Source organism: Pseudochaenichthys georgianus, chromosome 22, assembly GCF_902827115.2.
Source record: "Pseudochaenichthys georgianus chromosome 22, fPseGeo1.2, whole genome shotgun sequence".
Classification (NCBI taxonomy): Eukaryota; Metazoa; Chordata; class Actinopteri; order Perciformes; family Channichthyidae; genus Pseudochaenichthys; species Pseudochaenichthys georgianus.
In genome coordinates, this window is record NC_047524.1 from 18,342,881 (window position 1) to 18,365,922 (window position 23,042).

Below are 23,042 nucleotides of genomic sequence, written 5' to 3' on the forward strand. Positions count from 1 at the left end.
TTTTTTTCTATAAAAGTATCTTTACTGCCACTCCTAGAAGAAAATGATTCCAACCCAAAAACAGGCTTGTGAAAAGACATGACAAATAGTAACCCTGCCACATTACATTTATGGCGCTCAGGTCAGTGGTGTGGGGGCTCACAAAGGCAAGCTTCAGTGAATCAATTGGGTGAGTGCTAATTTATGTGATAGTGATTAAATAGAGAGGGGCACTTTTGCTTTGCACTACCCCCTCTCTACCCCCTTATAAACTGAAGAAAACAATATGCTGGACGACCCTTATTTAAAGAGTCAACTCAACGTGAAAATTAGCCTGTTCCAGAACAAAGTGCAGCTTTGGTGCATTTTTGCAGGTTTACTGGTCTAATGATTCAAACTATGACCACAAGTTTAAAATAAAATCTGAAAAATAAAGTTTGTTTATCCCATATTAATCTTTTATTTGGCTGCAATGTGCTGCTGAGTTGAACATATTTTAAACCATGTCGCCATCTTCTGGTAAAATATAGTAACTTATCTGTCCAATGTGCACTGCATTATAAATCTAGAGGAAAATGTAATTGCATTTATAGGAAGCATATTTGGAAAAATGAGGGTAACTTTAAGAAAGTAGTGTTGTATTTCTAATTAAGAGATAAGGAATCTATATAAGGTATAGGCTTATCATTTAGTCTTGCTATAAAACTCAAACCTGATTTTTATATTTAGTTAATTATTGATAAGGCAGCACCTTGAACACAGCATTGTATTGTATGGACAAAAATAATGTACATTTGATGTAGATTAATTAAAGTAGATAGACTCACAAGACCTGAGCAAATAGAACACAATAGAACATGCATTCTGTTCCCATGAACTGCCCCAGTAGTACTAATACATTATTCTTTAACAATTCGTAAAGTGGTGATTGGATAAATATATATTGACCTTTTTTTATTGGTTATTCAAACCAGTATTGGTTTGTATTGGGAGTCTGAAAAAGGGTACTACAAAAGCCACACCTGAAATTCCAGGAGTATACCCTAAAGTTAAAACAACAACCTGTAATCGTATGGCGGCGTATGAGGAGCTTGGACAGTATGCGTTGCTGTAAAAAAGGGAATTTGCATCTTAGGGAGGTTGCCAGATAGTCAAGACAAAAAATATTCACCAGCCACATTTTGAGTTAAAACATTTATTTAGTATAAACATCATGTTATTGCTAAAGATACAGAAAGGTCATATGTACAAACAATTGAAGTTCAATATGGTGAATATTCAACAGCAAGGCTACTTTATAGCAAGTATCAATAAAGCATTTAAAAATGTATACATTATGCTTGTTCTAAAAATTCCTAAAACATAAGTGAGAAATACCTTTTTTCCAGTCAAATGTTATTCTCAAAATGATTTGTTTATGTACAACATTACGCAAGTATGTGTAATACGATGTAACAATGGGAAGCTGGAGGTGCAGGACACTGAAGGGATCAGCGATTACATTTCATTTATCATAAAGTCCAGAGCTAATTTTTAAGAAAAAGATCTGAAACTCTTACGTTGAAGCAGTGGCTCAAAATAGACCAGGTGATGTTTCCTCCTTTTCTTAACTGACTTTATTTTAAAAAGCTGTTCACTAAGAGTTATGAGATTGTTAATGGAATCAAATAGAACAGAAGAAAATATCCTTTTATGTTATCCTGAGTACAAACTGACATACAACAATTCCTTTAAACATGCCACTGCATTAAAAACAAGCTACAAATTAAAATTAAAATCACATTTTATTCTTTAAGACGTTCCTTCCTTCCATGTGTATCACCCTTACAAACCAAATATGGATAAAATATAAACAGATCACCTCCAGAATTCTTACTAAATCAAGGGTTATTGTCTTTCATCAATCTGGGTTTGTTAACCTGTTTCATTCACCACCAGGGGTGGGTCAAAGGTCAGAACTGAGGGGTCAGATGGGCTTGGTGGTGCTGTTGTAGACGAGACGCTCCCTGTCCTCCAAGCTGACCGGGACGGTGTTGACGGGCACCCGGTGGTGCTGTACCGTCTTCTTCTTTCCTCTACAGAGGCAGTACAGCAGGACGCATAGAAGAACAAAGATCGCTACACCCAGCAGGGCAGCTATCGCTATAATACCTGTTGAATATATTGAAATACACTTTAAAAGGTGGTTGAAAGAGCATTATGATAATTTTTTAAGATAAGTATCATTTTAACTTCCTTTTGTGGTCTAGATGGAGAAAATAATTGGAACATACCCGTTTGGCCTTCAGAAATCCTCCTTTCAAATCCATCCTTTCTTGCAAAAATGTCCTTCTCTGAAATAAAGAAAAAGACAGGAAATGTTTTAGACTTTTTATGCGGAATGTGATATGTAGAAAACATAAGGAAAACCCACAGGAATCCGCACACTGCTATGAAAAGGAATCAAACTGGCAACAAAAGACTTATTTTGCCACTTGAGGGCGGCACAAATAAGCTGATCAAGAGAACTCCAATGATTTAGCGTTTGGTGGGAGAGGGGTATAATGCCCCTTTCCTACCTAAGCAGTTCGTTTATATCAAGGGACACATTAACCATTAACTCTTTGCTTATTAGCATACTTATAAGTAGCATATTGGATCATTGTAAATAACTTATTCATGCCTTATCTGCATAACCCTTTTCTGCAACACTTTCTATTCCAATGCAACAAAATACGTAACTACAAGTGGTAATTGTGTCCAAATAACTCTAAATTAAGTCTTGCTACCTAAGAATAAGCGCTTTGAGCATCAGGAAAAGCGCTATATAAATATGTAGTATGTAACATGTATGATTATTATTATTTGTTTTCCCCTTTCAAGTGAATTCTGGGATGGCAAACCGCAAGTGTTGCTCACAAGACTAATGCCCACAATGCAATAAAACTGCTGACAGCTTTGAGATAAAGTAGTTTTTTGCAGTTTTTTGCAGCTAAACGCTTCAATAGTTTAACCAGCACATCGCTAAAAATGCTTGCCTCAGAGTTCACATTTATATTTTTGCCTGTTTCCTTTTTTCTTAAAAAGGGACGTCAACTGTTTATCGGCCACTGTATATAAGGGTTATTTAGAAATAAATTGGAGAAAACAGCCTGAGGAGGTAGAAACAACAGTACAGTGGGGCAAAAAAGTATTTAGTCAGCCACCAATTGCGCAAGTTCTCCCACTTAAAAAGATGAGAGGCCTGTAATTTTCATCCTAGGTACACTTCAACTATGAGAGACAGAATGGGGGGAAAGAATCCAGGTAATCACATTGTAGGATTTTTAATGAATGAATTGGTAAATTCCTCGGTAAAATAAGTATTTGGTCACCTACAAACAAACAAGATTTCTGGCTCTCACAGACCTGTAACTTCTTCTTTAAGAGCCTCCTCTGTCCTCCACTTGTTAACTGTATTAATGGCACCTGTTTGAACTCCTTATCAGTATAAAATACACCTGTCCACAACCTCAAACAGTCACACTCCAAACTCCACTATGGCCAAGACCAAAGAGCTGTCAAAGGATACCAGAAACAAAATTGTAGACCTGCACCAGGCTGGGAAGACTGCATCTGCAATAGGTAGGCAGCTTGGTGTGAAGTAATCAACTGTGGGAGCAATTATTAGAAAATGGAAGACATACAAGACCACTGATAATCTCCCTCGATCTGGGGCTCCACGCAAGATCTCACCCCGTGGGGTCAAAATGATCACAAGAACGGTGAGCAGAAATCCCAGAACCACACGGGGGGACCTAGTCAATGACCTGCAGAGAGCTGGGACCAAAGTAACAAAGGCTACCATCAGTAACACACTACGCCGCCAGGGACTCAAATCCTGTAGTGCCAGACGTGTCCCCCTGCTTAAGCCAGTACATGTCCAGGCCCGTCTGAAGTTTGCTAGAGAGCATTTAGATGATACAGAAGAGGATTGGGAGAATGTCATATGGTCAGATGAATCCAAAATAGAACTTTTTGGTAAAAACTCAACTAGACGTGTTTGGAGGAGAAAGAATGCTGCGTTGCATCCAAAGAACACCATACCTACTGTGAAACATGGGGGTGGAAACATCATGCTTTGGGGCTGTTTTTCTGCAAAGGGACCAGGACGACTGATCCGTGTAAAGGAAAGAATGAATGGGGCCATGTATCGTGAGATTTTGAGTGACAACCTCCTTCCATCAGCAAGGGCATTGAAGATGAAACGTGGCTGGGTCTTTCAGCATGACAATGATCCCAAACACACCGCCCGGGCAACGAAGGAGTGGCTTCGTAAGAAGCATTTCAAGGTCCTGGAGTGGCCTAGCCAGTCTCCAGATCTCAACCCCATAGAAAATCTTTGGAGGGAGTTGAAAGTCTGTGTTGCCCAGCGACAGCCCCAAAACATCACTGCTCTAGAGGAGATCTGCATGGAGGAATGGGCCAAAATACCAGCAACAGCGTGTGAAAACCTTGTGAAGATTGTAATGAAGACTTACAGAAAACGTTTGACCTCTGTCATTGCCAACAAAGGTTATATAACAAAGTATTGAGATGAACTTTTGTTATTGACCAAATACTTATTTTCCACCATAATTTGCAAATAAATTCTTTAAAAATCAGACAATGTGATTTTCTGGATTTGTTTTTCTCATTTTGTCTCTCATAGTTGAGGTATACCTAGAATGAAAATTACAGGCCTCTCATCTTTTTAAGTGGGAGAACTTGCACAATTGGTGGCTGACTAAATACTTTTTTGCCCCACTGTATGTGGAAAATCGACTTGTATAGAGAATGAGAGTGGGGAAATTATACCATCTTATGTACCTTTTAAATAGCATGGTAGTTTGGTAAAGTGGGCAAATAACAATTCACCTGTTACTCCATGGCAAACTCTCGCACAGGTCTCCTTAGAGTCAAATCTGTTGTCATTCCCTGGGCAGCCTCCGTAGTTGAAGCGGAAGCAGTCCTTGTGGAGGGGGTTGTAGTACCACTTGGTGAGACTGTCCCTGCAGTTCCCTGTGTCAGGGAGATCTGTGCAGCGCACTGTGAACAACAATGAAGGAGCAGGTGAGGTTAGATTGTAGGTAATTGAATATTCCTAGATGGCAAATTTACACCACATTTACAGTTACCACAACCAAAGGTTTTTAAAGCACCAACAAAATATAAAACTTTTTTTAAAAAAAACCTTTTTGTTCATTCACTTGGATCTCCAACAGAATCCGAAAGTTTTTGTCGTCTAATAAGCACACAGGACATAATTCAAGTTAGCAAGTCTTTCAAGGAAGCATCAGTATCAGTGGTATTTAGATTTCCATGAGCATGTATGATAATGAAGTGTGGTTGGCATAGCCACTGCTCACATTCTGCGCAGTGTTTCTCATCCGAGTTGTCGGAACATTGTGGGGTTGAGTCACACTCCAGAGCCCGATCCAAACAGCAGCCGTTTTCACACGTGAACTCCTCTGCTGCACACGGACCATCACCACATCTTTCTCCTGCGGCACACAAGGGGGATTGTCTCTTTAAATATCAACTCTTTAACGGAGTAGAGGAAATGGTTTCGGAATGAAAAAAAGCATAGCAGGATTCACTTACCTTGAGTTGGGGGAATTGGCAAAAGTCTACCAGATTTACCACCTTTTTCTTACAAAAAAAGAAAAAAGGTTGGATTAAAATGACTCTGGAATGCATTTACTAATAATGACAGGTTAACCGGGCATTCAATGAAGACTATTTACATGATAGCAATATTGAAATGTATAAATATCATAGTAAATGTAACCAATATATCATCACACCATTAGTTTGAAAGGTTCAGTCAGTAGCAACCCACAGAAGTCATATCAAACAAATGAAGTCCTGCACAAATATTAACCATAATTGTATGACCTAATACATACAAAACTATTTAAAGAGGCCCCATTATACTTTTGGAGTGAGTTTCTCTCCCACATACTCCCTGAAACGCCTCCATTGGACTCCTTTGTTTACTTCCGTAACATAGTTAAATCACTATGTAACACTGGCGTGTCTATTGGCTAGCACTAACACATTGTACGTGATAGGCTAAGGGGAGGGACATATCTAAGAGATTGTCCAATCACAACAGAGCCGGCCAGCTAACCAATCAGAGCAAAATGGGCTCTCGTTTCAGACAGAGGGTAAAAAGAGGTGCTGGCACACTTTTTGGACATTGAAGCATGTAAACATGTCGCAAAATACCAATATGAACCTGAAAATGTGCAGAATAGGAAGTGAAGAAATTCCCAGCACATATACCTGAGCTTCCGCAGGCGATCATGCACTCATCCTTGGAGAGATAGTTGTTATGATTTTCCTTGCAGCCCCCAAAGTTGAACGCCTCACACTGTTCTGAGGCACCGTTGTAATGCCAGCGAGGGAAGAGCCCACGACACGGCCCTATCTTCTTTGGAGCCATGCAGTGGTCTGGTGGGAAACAATATTAGGGTTAGGTTTTATTTTGTTTTACTTATGAATAATGTTGCGGGTTAATGATTTGCATTTTCTCCAGTGTGTGACATCTCTTAGGTAGCAACAAATAGTGTTAAAGGAATTGAAAAAAGCACTCTCACTAAGGTTTGGTAAAATATGGTTATCAATGATTAAAGTTGTACTCATCACTCCAAAGACTGGAGAATACTGATTGATTGTGTATAAGCTGGCATCACTTAACAATGGAACACTTGTTAATGTAGTTTCAAATCCATAAATCAGTTGGACAAAACATTAAAGTTGTGTGTCAACATTTTGTGAGATGGTTTTTGTAGTCTCTTTTAACTTCCTACTTTGGGTGTCTGGGCCGTGAGTAGACAGACACATAATTACACATGAAAATGAGGAAATGCAACTCGGACAAAAGTGGTGATGTGTTTCCAGCCACAGTGAGGTTAGAGAACGTGAGGTAGATAGTCTGCATGTGGTCGATGATACATGTTCTAAATGGCAGTGCTTATGAACAGTCATTTCACTACATTACATGCTGACAAAGAACTGTAAGCTATACTTTCATTACCAAGCTCTTAACAAGTCTGATTGACATCCACCAATGGCGTTAGTTTATTTTCAATGCATTTATTGTTGTGTAAATGTGGCGACGTTGAAATGTAGTCGCTGCCATGCCCAAGCATTTTCCACTGAGGCACATTCCTCTCACTATCCGGGACACAAGCGGTTAATCAGTAACTGAGCCAATACTGTTAAACATATTTTCTTGTCCTCCAGTCAACAATCAACCAACAACCTGCTTATCCAGCAACTGGTTTAATGTATGTTTGAATGATAGAACTTTTAATCAATACATGAGAGGATTACGGTGGTGTCTGAAACCCTGTTTGTGTAACCCAAGCTGAAACCAGATCGACAGGTTTCGTCGAGTCGGGGGTGGAGAGAGACTGATAGTGCTGGGGAAAACGCTGCACTTCCGTTTTCTGGAGAAACAAATGTGCCAAGAGAGGTTGACTGTGGCTTTGTGGTATTCCAAGGGGAACGACACGGAAACTCCACAGGACAAAAAGGGAATAACAATCCCCAAACTGCTGCCTCAAAACAATGACAACTAGTTCCTGTTTTTTTTTTTACCAGCAGTATTGCCATTACAAGAGCCAAATCTGATTTAATCCCCATTAAAACATGAGCTCTTATCTCTTGCTGTTTCGTCATTCAGTCTTCAGGAATTAGGCAAGCATGTCATGACAGGTTTGATAAGCAACTAACACAGAAGAGCTCATGCTTGTGAGAAACAATGGATGAGTTAGTTAGAAAAAATAAACTGAAATTAAATACCACACTGGTCACAAGTTATTCAGAACTTGAGGTTATGAGAATAAAGTGGGTAAAAAATATCACCATATTAGTAAATGATTCATTTAAAAAGGGAAAGATTTATAGATTTTTGTAAAGTAGTTAACAAGACCCGAAGGCCATTATTCTCTGTTGTCCCAACATTAACCACAGGCAGGTGACTCTGTATAATCCAAAGAGACAGTCAACAATGAATCTATATGTTCAGATTATGCTGAAACAGAAACTCACGCTCAGACTGCTCTGGAGTGAGGACCAGGACGGTGACCTTGGTGGAGTCTGATTGGCCGATCGCGTCTGTGACGGTCAGCTGGAACTTGTACACCCCAGATGTCAGGTTGGACACCATAATCTGGTCGTCAAAGTTGGTTTTCTACAAGACACAGAAAGACAGTGTTTTCTTATCATTCACACAAGTGGCCAGAATATTTGTCAACTAAGTGATGGTCATAAAATACAGTAGACATTTAAAGGAATAGTTCCCTTTTTTATGGTTGGTTTTTGTATTTCTCTTTATCTCTGCCTAGGTAGTCTGCTCTGTGGACCTGCTGTATTCTATCTATGTTTGTAAAGCACAACAAAAGTTGTTTTAAATATGCTATAGAAATTAATTTGACATGAATTGAATGTAAAACACACAGACCGAGGATTACAAATAGTCCAAGAGTATTTTAAATTCCAAGAAAGAACACATCAGGTTTGCATTGCATTCTCTTTACTCACCTCAATGACAGCATTAGGATATGGGGTGAGCATTTGCCACTGGTAGGTCACAATCCCCTGGTCGTCTTTGCTCTCTACGCCATTCAGTGTCACGGTATCCTGAGGCTGGACCACCAGGTCCTGACCTCCGTTGGCCGTCGGTGGCTGATCGGCAGTATCTGCAGAGAAACCATGGGATAGATAGATGAGCAGAAACAAGAGATCCAAATGCAGTTGGAGTCACATGTGAAGATACAGCAGAGGAATCCTGAATCTCTAATAGGGGTCATAACGTGTGTGAACATGCTGAAATGTAAGGATCTGCCCTAAACCTGTTGTAGCCTCAAATCTTTTTACAAACTAGTGTTTGCTGACAAAGTATTAAGAAAAAAATCCCCAATAATTAGATTTGCTTTCCCAGAGTAACAGCCAGACATATATTTATTTAACTGTCACACAGATCACTGGTTTTCAACTTGAGCTTTACAGTTATTTATATTGGTATATGAGAGCACAAACATAGACTGTATATATAGAGCACAAAGGAAGAATGTAGGTTATTTTTTAACATAACATAACCATTACAAAAGTAAAACTACATGGATCCTAAATTTGAAGAGACCCTCGTGATACTCTTAACAAAATGTGATATGTATCCCTATATGGACTGTTTTGATCTAGAGAACACTGCCAATTTACGCAATTATACCTTACTTAAGAATGTGTTTTATAAGTTTTAGGACTTACTGGTGGGGACATCCCGTTCCAGGTAGCTATCATAAACGGAGTCCAGGATGTAACTGCTGTATCCTTGCTTCCTGACAAAGCGGCAGGCGTATTTCTTCTTGTACACACAGTTAAAGAGAAAGCAGGAATTGATCAAGCCTTCCTCGGATCCTCTCTCCATGAAGGCGACATTGCACTCCGGCTCTTTGCAGCACGCGCTCACGCAGTCCCTGTATCGAGTTAATTGGGGCGACGAAATGAACGTGGCTCCGTCTTTCACAGACTCGTCGCCATCGAGGACAAAATCCTCCTTGCCCCTCTTGAATTGGGCTAGACATTGCTCGCCGGCCTGGCCAAAAGTGGAGTCCAGGAGAAACACCAGCAACAGGAGCGCACACCCTGCCAGGTGTCCTTTAGGGAGGGAATTCATTTTAGTCCTGTAACCCAAACGAATAATCCACTGATCTCGTGTTTATACGAAAGTAAAAACACCGCCTATTATTAAAGTAGACGATTCCTTCAAGGTGTTTAGGCCTCAGTGGGGCGAAACACTTCTAATATAAACCTTTAGCTACTGCTTTGCACCCAGAAATAGTTCAGGACTTCTCCAAATGCTCTCGAGGCGGATCTTTACTACAGTGAAACTCTCACCAGAGAACAGCCCGTTTGATGTCGACATAAAACCGAGCGATCGACGACATTTGCCCAGGTGACTCACCTGAGAGACACAGGAAGTGAAATTCCACTCCTGAGATGCCACTCCCTTCTGACTGTGAGCTTCAAACACAACAAGGACAGAGCTGTGTGTGTATTTGGGTAATGTGGCATCATTGTTAATGGGGTACCTACTTTATTTGTTGTCTTTTCACTGAAAATAATTCAGAATATAATTATAGGACCATAGCATGCATGCTTTTTTTGTTATGGTTTCTCTCTGGTATGAACTTACATTCCTTTCAGTGGAGCACTTAGGTTCACTGCTTTTAATCCTGTCTTCTTTGTTGGTAGGTGGGGGTTTAATTTGTGAAAACTTTGTATTTCTGAATCCCTTAAAGTGAGTCACCTTAAACTAAAAGGTAAACTGAGGTAATTTACAATCTTATACAATGAGTCTTATTTGTGATTTAGTCTTCAAAATTCTAAGGAAATAGGATTTTGAAAAATACTTAGCAATACAATGTAACATTGTACTCACTATTAGGCAATACAACCACTGCAATCATAGTACATTTAAAAGGCACAATAAAGGACATGAATAGCCTTCATTAGTATTCTTAGTGACACAGAATAAATGTTCTAATACCATGACCCATTTTTAAATATTTTTAAAAAAAGCACAAAATGCTTTGAGTAAAATATGACAGCTTAAAACAGTATATAAAATCTTTAAACTAACAAAAAGGTAAAAAAAGCAATCAAATACAAATCAACAACAATCAAGCACATACACAGAACACAATTAAAAAGACTAGAAAGTGTCAGGTAAAGTGTTTTGGATTTACTTTGACTTCTTTCAGATTCACAAGCTTTAATCCAGAAGGTGGCAGTACAATCACACCTACAGCTGAATGAGCAACTGAGAGGGAACATTACATTTTTACATTACATGTTAGACCTTTTATCCAAAGCGACTTACATACTCAATACTGTGGGCAATCCCCATCAGCAATTTGGGGTGAAGTGTCTTGCCCAGGGACACAACAACATGCTGACTGCAGTGGAACAAAATACATATTCTCTAAAAGTACTCTATAACACAATGTGAGGCAGATCGCACATTTAGTGTAATCATTACAACAACTTATCTGGTAATCTCCCAGAACCCCCCAATCTTGTTCTTGCAAATGTAGTGATAATGATGATTTATACATGGAGTCATCCAGGAAGTGGTTGCCTAAATTATGACATGGAGATGAGATTGTTTAGAGGTTTAGTGGGAATCATATTTCAGGGCCGATTCTGCAAGAGGACAATACATTTTCTTGAATTGAATCCATAAAATCTCCAGTTTCCTCCTTCTTAAATGTTAAAACTTCATCCAGCGGTGAAGATAAAACAGAATAGGTCGAGCTCATTTTCTGCCCACGCCTCCTTTTCTTCCTAGAATGCTTTGCCGGGTCCGGGGTGGGAAGGCCTTACACCGGTCTGCACGTCCCCCTTTTTTTTCTTTAAACAACCCAGTGGTGCAGGACCAAGTAGCAAAAAGACAAGATGAATGAATTTGTTTGCGCAGAAAGGTGAGCTGCTCAAGGCCCTCAATAATTCAGTGTTTGTAACAGACGGTGCATCAGTGGGTGAACACGCGCAGGCAGCTATGGCTGATTGATAGTCCCTGCCAAAACAAAAAACTGAACCCCATTATTCATATCGTAATAGGATCTGTGGAAACTCTGCAGCCCGTTGTCTCTGTTGTCTCAACTGCAATAATTTGGCACCACGAGGAACAACTGTGCATTTTTGACCTTGGGTTTGTGTGCTAGTGTTGATGTCTGACTTTATATTGATGGTTTCCAGACTTTTATTTGACATTTGACTTCTAAACAAATAAATAATAATAATAAATAGTGCTCTGTGGTTCGTCCATTATTCAAACGTGCGTAACTGAGGATGCCAATTTGACTTCAAGGCTTATTAAACGTACACCTGATAATGCCTGTTATAAAGAGCACGGCAGCTATCACACGAGAGGAACCCTGGCTCACCTGTCAGGGGGACCCGGCTATTGTTGGAAGTGTTGACCTACACGAGCCTGTGTGGGTCAATAAGTGAATAATAGAACATATCTGCTGTGCGTTGGTATGGGCTTTCTGATTATAGGCATGTCCACAAATTAAATGAACAGAGTGCTTACTTTTGATAGAAATCCTTGGTTTTAGTTGGTACTCTAAAAACTTGGTTCTGTACTCTTGTTGAGTCCTAATGCATTGGTTATGTCTTAATAAAGTAATTTTAATTGACAGAGTGCCATGAGTGCTTGAAAACAACACCAAGGACTTCCATCAAAAGTAAACTGGACAGTCATTGTTTTAATTTTCACACACATTTCTATATTTTGTTATTCCAATAACACCCTTTTCTTTTAGCGAGTGTTATTTCTTACTGAATCGTAGTTGCTCTCACCCTTTCTCTGCTTTTATAGCTGCAATTGACCTATGCTCCCCCACCTGCTATAAAACAGAGAAAGAGGGAGAGCAAAAAGCACCTATGTGCTGCATGTGCCCACACACAAACGCATTCACAGACTCACACACACATATCTCATTACCATTCTCCTGATAGTGCAGCCAGTGGGTGTTGCAAAAGGAGGAGCGAGGGAGAGCAAGAGAGAGGGGAAGAGAGGGAGGACAGGCAGGGAACCAGCCTTATAGAGAAGGAGAGCACGAACAAGACAACGGGAGATACGCGTAGGAACAGCAGCACACTAAATAGAGACAGAGCAGCGTTTGCAGAACAACATAACCTGTGTGTCTGTCCTTCTGTGTGTGTGTGTGAGCTCAGTGTGTTTCACGGTTCTCCTGAGGCCGTGGCAGCCATGGCATCAGAGCCTAGCACCCAGTCCAGGGTGATGTTCCAGGCGGGGGACAAAACCGAGGAGCCGGCGCACCGCAAGCTGGGCAAACTGACAGTCAAATACAACCGTAAGGACCTGCAGAGGAGGCTGGATATCGAGGAGTGGATCGACGGACAGCTGCACCTGCTGTTTGACTGCGAGGTAGGGCAGGGCTGGCTCACACAGACACTCAGACGACACACAGGGCTGGGTGAGAATGAGGAGAGGGAAGGGCGCAAGGGAGGTGGTAAAATGCTCACAAGCGCCTGTACTATCAATCAGGGAAGAGAGATTACAGCGACATAAGAGGAGTGGGAGGCAAGTAGCTTTACTTCATGGCTGCAATTGTTGGCACATGAGCGCTTATGTGTCATCAACCTGACTGCAGTGTCAGCTGTGATGGGTACAGTAGTGATAAGATGATTTCGTTAAGATATAATGATTGGTTCCAGTAAGTAGGAAGCAATTGAAAGCAGGCTGTAAAACCCTTAAATGGTTGTGATTCAAAGTGTACGGTTGAATAGATTCTAGGATCAGTATCATTAGATAATAAAAATATCAGGAAGTAGTAAAGTCAATACACAACAACAGTATCCTGTAACTCTGTGATAAAGTAGTGAAAAAGTGCCAGACAGAGTTATAAAAATGCCATGAAAGAGAGGGTATTTTATTTTGAAATGCACTGCTGTTATGCTGGCATCCAGGACATCATGTCATCTTTAAAGTGTCTGCGTCTCTGTGTTTGCAGACACATTCTCGTGGACATAGTCACTCAATATCTTTGCAAGATTTCAAAACTGCATAGTCACTCCTATATGGATGATGATTCATCATAACAGTGATTAGACATCAGAGAAACATGCATGTTTAAATAAAAAATTCAAAAGTGTTGTTCTTTCCCACAACCATTCAAGTTGTACAATTTGTAACATTTCACACTTAGGTTATGTAAAAGAAAAAGATGTAATGTGGAACTTATTGCCAATTTTTCCCCCATAGTGTTCCTAATTAAAAGCCTCAGTACACAGATTGTGATGTTTAATGTGTGCAGGGGGTAATGTCTAGACAGCTTACACAAGCAGCAACACAGCCCCCATATCTCGGCTCCTGTATGATGGGATACAATCCAATTACGTCAGAGGCTCCATATTGATTCGCTTGGCGTTTTCTGAGGAGAAACCATGGCAACAGATGTCTGAGCGCCCACATGAGGCAGCATGGCACGGTGGCATTAGGGGAGTCTGTTCAGGAGCATGAGCTTCCCAATGACGGTGCAGATCGGATGACAACACCGTCTCCGTTTCATGCCTGAGACGACAGAGACAAACTGCTCCTCATTTCATTCTTGAACCACACAGAGACCCTTTTGGCTGCAGACGGCCTGTAGCCCCCCCCCCCCCCCCTCTGTCTGGCTTCCCCCGTTCACTGCCAGGGACACTCCACATCCATCTGTGACTAGTTGACATGAAAGTTTACCACTAGCCCAGTAGATGATATGGGTTTAGCCTGCTTGAGCTAATTTCACAACACTTTAGTGACAGCTGAGTGTTGGGAATAGTGCTACAGTGCTACTATATTCGTCATCCCGGTAGTTTATCCCATTAACATCCAAAGCCTTCTTTCCTGTGGTAATATATGATAATATGCTTGTAAAGCTAGCTGAGGGCAGAATACATTACATCAGGGAAACCAGGACATGTGGAAACAGATCTGAAGTCTTTTTTCTGTGTATCCTTTGATCTTGTCCCAGAAACAGACTTTAATCATTTGCACTACTTGAACTGAAGCTGAATGGTTGGATCTCGTTATGATTGAGATGATGGGAGATAGCAATACAAGTAGACATGCAGTTGATTCAATCACGTCTGACGTCATAAATTCAAGTCAACAGGAGTGTCCCTTGTTCACCAAAGTCTGAGTACTTGCTTTGAAAGTGAATGCTTTGCTTCCTAGTCCTTCCTTCCTTCCTTCCAGCGACCGGATATTTGCATTAGCCATTTGTATGGAATCAGCCGTGGCTCGTCCATGTGCACTGGCTCAGGGGAAGGTTACTCTGTTGGTTCTCAGAGTCTTCCACGTGGAAGCATTTACCATCAGTCCCCTGTGTCACCACCTGAATTATTTAGCATCATCTCTAATTCATACAAGTGCTGCCTTGGTCTGGAGGGGCCGCCTCCGTTTCAAACTTCACACCTTTCTAAGAATGATGAAAAAAAGTGGGGACAAAGCACTGGGACAGACTGTTGAATGTAGAGCAATGTTAATGCCAGTGTGTGAGTGTAGTAATGCAGGTCAGTGTTTTCCCTACTGATACTAAACTATGAAGAAGACAGCAGGACATTCGGAAATATTTTTAAACACAGCATCTATTGTAGATATGGAGCAAGTACGTCATGTTTTACTTGTTTTCATTCTTATTTTAAAATGGTCACGCTTTTATGTAACTGAACAACAGGATTTGTCCCTCCTCGCTAAAGTTAAAAACTATTTTGATCTCTATGCAGCTCGTGCTCTCGGAAGGAAATGGGAAGGGTCTGATAAGTAAAAACACACACTGGCATCTTCTCCAAACAGCTAGATTTCCTGGGCATGGCTTCCTCTACATTATCATACAAACACATGGTGTGTGTAATGGACCCATAAATGTTTTCTTGTACTATTCACAGGTCAGTGAAAACTATAATTAAACACTTACATAAAGATGATTACAGGATTCTAGGTGTAAACAAAAACAATTAACAGTTACACATTTTGGAAAATTCACTAATGAGTTATATGGGTGAGAGTTAGATGAGAAAATTGACAGCTCTTTTCTGTCCGTTAAATATGAAGCTACTACCTTGGCAATAAAAAAAAAAAAGGGAAACAGTGAGCCTGGATAATTTTCTTCATGAGCTAAGTTGTGAGTAGCTTCATATTAAGTGTTCATACATCCCCACATCTCATAATTTTGCTTTAAATAGTAAACAAGCCTTACACACCGGGGCTAGAGGAAAAGTAATACAATGAGTACATGGAGCCTGAGCTGTTCCATAAACATTCTGTCCGTTATCAGTTTTATGATATTAACCACAAGGAAACTGAGGGCTGCATGAGAGGATATAATGAAGGCCAATCACTACAGGTCCTATTCAATATTTGAATCCAGTTTTTGTTCTGAACTTTGCACTCCACATTCTTCTGGTTTTGGATACTCATCATCCAGTATATTCCTAGATAACATGGACATTCTGGCTTTTAAAATTATAGGAACTATTCACTGGGGCCATGAATATCAATACTCAATATCATGACAGTCGTGTTGGTGCAAGCATCACTTCCATATTCATGATTTCCTAAATTTGTGCCAACATTCAATTTAGCTCCAGACCTTTTAAACTTTACAAAGTGCTGCTGAGACATTTCTGCCCAGAGGCCTCGTAAAAATGCTTTTTCCTCTGACAATGGAAGCAACTCTCAACAAACTGAAAAGGGCGACTGCCTTTTATACTACTAAACTATATACTATACTATATTTTATACTATATGCTAAACATATATTAAAAAGGATCATCCTAGCTCTACAATGTTCCTGTGATTGAACAAATAAATATTTACACTTTTCTATACATCACAGTTTTTAGCTAACATGATGGTGCTTTACTTTAATATATTTGTATTATTTAGTAGTACTTCTTTGTATTTACTTTTTAAGGATTCTTATCTTATCTTATATCATTATAAATTGATGATAATCTAATAAAAAAACAATTAAAAAAAAAGGATTTGGTCTAATCAAAGGCATAATAAAACACAGACCCAAGCATCCACAGCCTTAGAAAGTAGAACTGGAACAGAAACGTACAGCGTGGACTAACAAAGAAATAAAACAAGCGCTCCCTGCATGTGTCCTGCAGACATCAGCAGAATCACTGAGGGTCCAGACCGGCAGCATGTATCAATTAGAGGGGGGCACAGGGGACGCTGAAGGTGGGCCCATCTATTCCACCACTCAGCACTTCCACATTGATTGGCTCTCTCCTCATCCAGAAAGCTGCGCGAGTCCCATCCTCACAGCCATGAAAACTCCCCAACCGGAAAAAAAATCCTCTTAAAAAAAAAATCAGCCCCACTTGTCAAAAATGAGTTCATCTGCTGAGTCTCGATATCAGGATTCTTCCAGGGAGCCCTGTTCAGTCCCTCTGAAGTATATAGTTAAAAGGTGTGGTAAAAGGAAATTATTTCTTTGCTATATTTGCTTTTTATAACAGGACAGCCCTTAGGATTGTATCTTAACTCACAATGTAGGACAGCCTAGCGGAGATGAATATATTATTTCGAGAACATGGAAATAATCTCTCAGTAATGGCTGAACTGCATGCTAGACCATCCATGAAATCTGATGGTGTCACGAATGGCCCCCAAGAGCCTTTTTGCCTTCATGCCTCAGTGCTCCTACGTATTTGTCTAGCACTTCCTCCATCACATGATTGTTACGAGAGATTGTAAAGGAAGAATAGAAGGGTTTACACTTTTTACTACAATACCGCAAAGACTGTTTACTGGGGTGATCACATATGGATAAAAGAATGGTGACAACTCTTTCTAACGTTACAATCAAACAGCTTATATAGTACTGTGCTGCAGTGAAATCCTTGTCCTGTCGCATCACCATCTTACACTTTCTCTTCCTTTCCAATGACTTTGCTCAGTCGCGTGGAAAGTCTAACCACTGTCAGTGAATGGATGGCACACATTATACAGCGTCTGCAAGAGCTTTGCAGAAATGCAAGTGTGTGGAATATAAAAGAAGAATATTGTGGTAACGTCTGTTACTTTTTGCTTTTACAGGAGGAAGAGATTCCAGAGTTAGAGATTGACATAGATGAGCTCCTGGAGCTGACGGACGAGGGGCAGAGAACCCGTCTGCAGGTGAGTGCGCAAATTAAACTTAAAAACAATAACATGATTAGCCATTATTGTTGTTGAACTTTCATTCTTATATATTCAGTAGAGGCTTTGTGAAACTGGAACCCAGGACTTTAAGACTTTAACCAAAGAGAGAAATAGTTCAACCTCTTGACACCTAGGTACATACCTAACTATGTGCAATGCTGGTTAATAGCTTAACAAGCACTTGACCCTTGCTAGAATCCAATGTTGCAATGTTTGTACTGAAAAAGCAATGCCCATTATTGTTACTTAGCCTATTTGTGTATGCTTTCTTTGTTAGGAGCTGTTGCAGGAATGTGGAAAGCCAAAAGAGGTGAGAAACGTATGTGAAACCACATGTAGCATATATATTTCAATATTTAACAGATAAACAATATAACTTGTGTAGTGTTGTCTGCTGGAGGTATTTGCAGAAATAAATCTATTTTCTCCATGCCTCCTTTAGGATTTTATCAATGGGCTGCTCTACAGGATAAAGGGTCTACGCAAAATGTCAGGTCCCTTGAAGAAATAATTATAGGTCAACTAAAGAATTGAGACAATGTGGAGCCTCTGATCTTCCCATCTCCCACGTGTCAACCGCAACATGTCAGTGGGACTCTCTTCCTGCCCTCCCCCCCAGCATCAGTCTTAACACCAGAGGAGTTTTCAATGGATTTTTTTTTATTCTTTCACTTAAATTCATGGACTGCTATAACATTTGTCCTCCCATAAACAAACCAATAATGCACATGTGATCAAAGATGTACTGACTTTTGTTTTGTTTTTTGCGTAAGACTGTACATTTTTTCGGTTGCCTATTTATGTACATAAATATGTTTTGTTCTGATAACAGTGTTGTATGTGGAAATAAAATTAAACATTTTCAAGACAAGGCTGTTGATGAATTATCAAAAGGGTTACATGGGATTTTTAGCAAAGTGACGGCCCAACAGTATCAGTTATCATTCATTAAAACATAAAAATGTATATTGACATGTCCATTACACCAATCAAGTTAAAGTACCACTAAAACTATGCATACTGCTCTAAAAACACTAATTTGCCTATAAATAATTATTTCCTACTGTCCAGAGGCAATTATAAGACGTTACTGCAGCGCGACGGTCGTTCACAGTATACAAGCTTCTGTTTTCTGGCACAAATCTTTCAACAGATCGATGGAAACAAAGGAGACGTTGACATGTCAAGTCTAGGAGTAAACACAGTGAAATCAGCAGCAGGGAAGTACCATTAAGTATGCATCCATTATCCTCCTCCATTTCCTGTCTGTGGTGCGTGTATGACATGGCCAGAAGAGGCAAACACAGTAACAGCCTCCATGCAAACCTTAATGGAGCAGGGCCCCCAGAGGAAAAGTGTAATTATGGTTTCTCTAGCTTGACAGTAATGCACACTGATGATACTGCACTCTGGCCTTCTCTCTGCCATACACACAGGGTCTCTCAGCTCCATTTTCCTCCCCACTTCCACCCTCTGACACAGAGGCCATCCATACTGACTACACTTCCGACAAGGCCTGGCAGCGGGACGTTTGTGATGATATTAGTGTTATCAAATAAAACTACAAATATGTGACATGCTGTAGCACCTCTCTTCTGCATTCTTTATAATGGAATTACACACAAGGACAAGGAAGGCAACGCTCATTTCACACTTGCAGCCAAAAATAGATTACAAGAGTGACTGCAGTGCTTGCCAAAATAAAACAAAGCCCTCAGTAATCCCTTTATACGGACTCCTCTATATTTCTACAGTCCACAGCTGACAGTTACTGGGAGTGTACATCATCCCGTTTGAACCCGTGATATGACTGCTTTCTGTCTGTGCTGTTGATTGTTTTTTTAAATGGTGCGAAGTGCTTCTAAAGATGAGCCTCTGGGAAGTGACATAAGAACAAATCTAAGCTTCTTTTTAATGTTTCACTTTTCTTGTGTGCAGTCGGCTGTGCAGCTTTGCTCAAATACTATTACAGAAAAATAGGAGCTATGTTTTTTATATTATTTCGCACAGTATAATATTCGTGTTATTCTTATTTCTAGGCTTTGCTTTGCCATATATGTTTTGTGTTGCTGATTTAGATCCCTGCTAGCAGTTACAGAAAGAATATGCTGCTCTTTCCGTGGTCAACACCGACGCATGTTTACAGCCATTTTAAACAGATTGGATAAGTTAGGGTTAAATGAAGGGGTTTTGGCTTCTTTTAGTTAATAGGTAGTGTTTACATTTTCTTTGCTTTACAAACAATAATAGGTCACTTAAATCTAAAGCACAAGTCTAACAGTAATGACTGACCAGAGCCGGACAGGGCAAACATCTACAGCGCAGTCTCACTATCATGTCTTCCTCTTCCTCTTTGGCCCGGTGTAGTTAGTGGTGCGATGCTCCATCCTGTCATATTTATCATGGCCTTCCCTGGGGAGATAATGGAGAGTGGATTGATTATTCATCACAATAAATACTTTATATTCATGCTGCTTAACAGTATGGCAACAGCCTGGCTACAATCTATCTGGGTCATGGTATGCATTCCAAATCACAGCCTTCTTTCTTGGGCATCAGAGCAAAGATTTCCGTGCAAAGCTCGATTAAGATAGTTATTGTGGTGCTCGTTGTAATGGATGTACAGTATGGTGTGTTACCTAAAGCAGCGGTTGCAGTATAGGTCTCCATCACAGGTTTGACAGCGAATACTGGCGTCATGGTTACAGATGCAGCACCATGGCAGCTCCTCTTCGTCACTGTCTGATGGCTGAGGTGCAACAGCAGCCGGGGAAATCCTGCTCTTGGGTGCTGGTGTCTGAGTGTGAAAAAAAGATATATCAGGTATATATATATCAAGTATTCATTTTCCTAAACTAACTGTAAGTTGATTCATTGAGTAAATAATAAGAGGAAATTAAGATATAGTCAAACTTAAAATGAGGATATTTTATGAAAATAATACTAGCTTTATTGACATTCACTTGACTGCAAAAGAAGTATGATTTAAGATAATAAATAAATGAAGAAATCATATTCTGAACTCTTCAAATGTTATTCTATCCAAGAGCTTAAAAAATGTTTTAGATTGAGTATTTAGTAGTTGTTGTGTAGTACCAGTTTCTTAGCCATAGTTTTCTTCTCTGTGTTCTTTGGTCCACTGTGTTCAAAAGGTATGTTGTAGCCACTGGCCTCGTCCAATGCAGCCTCTTCAGATAGCTGGGAAAATATACAGGAATTTAAAACATGTCCAAATGTCATTGTAAATTATTTAAATAGCAAAATAGCAGCCCCTTGTGGCCATGCGAACTGGTCCACTTCAGTTCACACTCATCTTTAAGGGTGTGATAATAAGCACTCAGTAGTAACAGGCTTGTCATGTTAATGTCATGCAAACCACATTACAGTGAACTTTATTTAAAAAAAGGTCCCACACCTGTTTTAAAACTCTCCTCACAGCTTCTTCCTCAGTCTCATCCTCACTGTCAGGATGCTGAAAGTCCTCCATAGTAACTAGAGATGACATGGCAAATACAATACAATTTACGGCACAATGTTTAAAATGAAAGCTCTTCGTATTATCTGACATTTTGGTGTGAAAGTACGAATAGTCAGTAAGGTATAGAAAGTGATAGAAGAGCTTTATATGTGATTTTGTACCTTTGTCTGGGTCCTGCCCCTTCAGCTGTGCCATCCTTTTGGCCATGTGGAGGACCTGATCCTGGGAGTGGCGCTCCTTCCTGAGCTCCTCCATGGCCTCCTCCAGGACACGGGCCTTCTCCGTCTCCAGCTGCTTGTCCGACTCCTGGTTCTCCTCCAAATTCTCATCCAATGTCCCTGCCTCCCCCTTGTTGAGATCGTTCATACGGCCATCTACACCTGCAGAGAGATTGATGAGACTATAAGTCAGCTTTTGGTGTCAGAATGAAGTTATAATTGTTAAAACTGCAAAAGACTGTGATTATGACTGCATCTTTAAATATTAATCATATGTTGGAGAGGTCAATGACAGGAATAATTACTGCATTCAGGATTTGATTGCTGGTCGTCAATGGCAACTTCCTCTGACATCTGAGAAATCAGATCATTGGCTTGCTCAGTCTGAGTCCTGTTATCTGGAGGGCGGTGCACCTGTACAGATCAGCACAAAAGGACGTATACTACTAGTGAGCAATTATAGCAAATTTAGAATGCATGTCCTTTTAAATGAACTACTACAGCTTCTCATACTGTTAGATCCAATGTGTTAGAAATGAGTGGTAAGAGTTTCAGCTTACAGGTGGAGGAGCTTGAGATGGTGGAGTCTGACCACGTAGAGCTGCCAGGCGGTCCTCCATCTCTATGGTAGAAGGCACTGGCCGACTGGGAGCTTTCAGAGCAGCAAGGCGAGCCTCAAGCTCTTTCTCGGAGGGGATGGACTCTGAAAAAGAGGTAAAAAGCTTACAATGGCTTTTGCCAAAGAGAAAATATACTATTTCTATCATTCTTAATTTATTGATGAAGATCTATCTAGTTTCATTACTTGGCACAGTGTCCTCTTTCAGCTTTTGAAGCCGTTCAGCAATAGCTTGGTCTTCTTTACTCAGGCCTTTGGTTGGTAGATGGCCTGCTTTATTGTTTCTATTGCCACCTTGTGTGGGAGCATGTGTCGACTGTGCCTGCTGTTTGGCCTCAAGTGCAGCGACCCGTCTAAGGAAGAAACATGCATTTTATATATCAGGCAACTGCAGTGTTGACACAGGGCCATTTTCTAAATGTAATCATATACTGACTTTTTGTAATTTTCAGGAGGAGACCATTTTGCAGAAGTGTTGGGAGATTCTCCACTTAAAAGGAAATAAATAGGTATGAGCAACAATGCTTAGTTAAGATGAATTAATGATCACATTATATTGTGTTGCACCTTTACCTTGTCAGATTGCCATGGCACTGTTTGCAGACCTTCTGCTGGGTGTTGCCACAGCGAGGCACCACAGCACTGAAAGTCAAGCAGCCAGAGCAGAAGGAGCGGCCACAGCTCTTACAGCCCAGCTGTGAGGATATTCAACGTAATTTACTGAGAAAACGTTCCCACAGAACAGTAAATGCGTATAGCTATGTGATACATATTAGCCAGCAAGGTCTTACCTCCTTCTTGAAGAGACTGAACTTGGATGCACAACAATAACAACGGTTGTCCATGCCGAAACGTGTAGAGAGTCATGAGACATGCAATTAATAATATGGCTCTAGCGGGTAAATATATGAATTAAACTGACTCTATGAACCGTTATTTCGCAGCTAGCTACCCATTTTCAACCTTTCAACGCTGCTGTAATCAAAACAGGAAGCATTCCGGAAGATG

At 40.3% G+C, this 23,042-nt stretch overlaps 3 protein-coding genes across 6 annotated transcripts; 1 reads left to right on the top strand and 2 right to left on the bottom strand.

The window, feature by feature from the left end:
• Window positions 1-1,158: 1,158 nt before the first annotated feature.
• Window positions 1,159-10,037, bottom strand: spint1a (serine peptidase inhibitor, Kunitz type 1 a). Of its 3 annotated transcripts, none has more exons than XM_034112135.2 (10): window positions 9,256-10,036; window positions 8,530-8,687; window positions 8,038-8,179; window positions 6,265-6,432; window positions 5,581-5,622; window positions 5,346-5,480; window positions 5,171-5,221; window positions 4,855-5,025; window positions 2,253-2,312; window positions 1,159-2,130 (listed from the first exon to the last, which is right to left on the bottom strand). In XM_034112135.2, the coding sequence occupies exons 1-10, from the start codon at window positions 9,662-9,664 to the stop codon at window positions 1,946-1,948; spliced, it is 1,521 nt and encodes a 506-aa protein (XP_033968026.1). In that variant the 5' UTR covers window positions 9,665-10,036; the 3' UTR covers window positions 1,159-1,945. The 3 variants fall into 3 exon arrangements, with proteins under 3 accessions (XP_033968026.1, XP_033968024.1, XP_033968027.1); XM_034112133.2 differs by having other exon boundaries at window positions 5,581-5,628; window positions 9,256-10,034; XM_034112136.2 differs by lacking the exon at window positions 5,171-5,221 and having other exon boundaries at window positions 5,581-5,628; window positions 9,256-10,037.
• Window positions 10,038-12,672: 2,635 nt separating this feature from the next.
• ppp1r14d (protein phosphatase 1 regulatory inhibitor subunit 14D) lies at window positions 12,673-18,590 on the top strand. Of its 2 annotated transcripts, none has more exons than XM_071207146.1 (4): window positions 12,673-12,946; window positions 17,615-17,695; window positions 17,997-18,038; window positions 18,162-18,590. In XM_071207146.1, exons 1-4 carry the CDS (start codon window positions 12,767-12,769, stop codon window positions 18,228-18,230), a joined length of 372 nt encoding a protein of 123 aa, XP_071063247.1. In that variant the 5' UTR covers window positions 12,673-12,766; the 3' UTR covers window positions 18,231-18,590. The 2 variants fall into 2 exon arrangements, with proteins under 2 accessions (XP_071063247.1, XP_033967115.1); XM_034111224.2 differs by having other exon boundaries at window positions 17,997-18,029.
• zfyve19 (zinc finger, FYVE domain containing 19) lies at window positions 18,359-23,021 on the bottom strand. The gene is made up of 11 exons (XM_034111222.2): window positions 22,826-23,021; window positions 22,608-22,729; window positions 22,471-22,524; window positions 22,221-22,387; window positions 21,976-22,118; window positions 21,721-21,829; window positions 21,359-21,577; window positions 21,135-21,211; window positions 20,816-20,917; window positions 20,359-20,516; window positions 18,359-20,131 (listed from the first exon to the last, which is right to left on the bottom strand). The coding sequence occupies exons 1-11, from the start codon at window positions 22,877-22,879 to the stop codon at window positions 20,053-20,055; spliced, it is 1,284 nt and encodes a 427-aa protein (XP_033967113.1). The 5' UTR covers window positions 22,880-23,021; the 3' UTR covers window positions 18,359-20,052.
• Window positions 23,022-23,042: the final 21 nt, after the last annotated feature.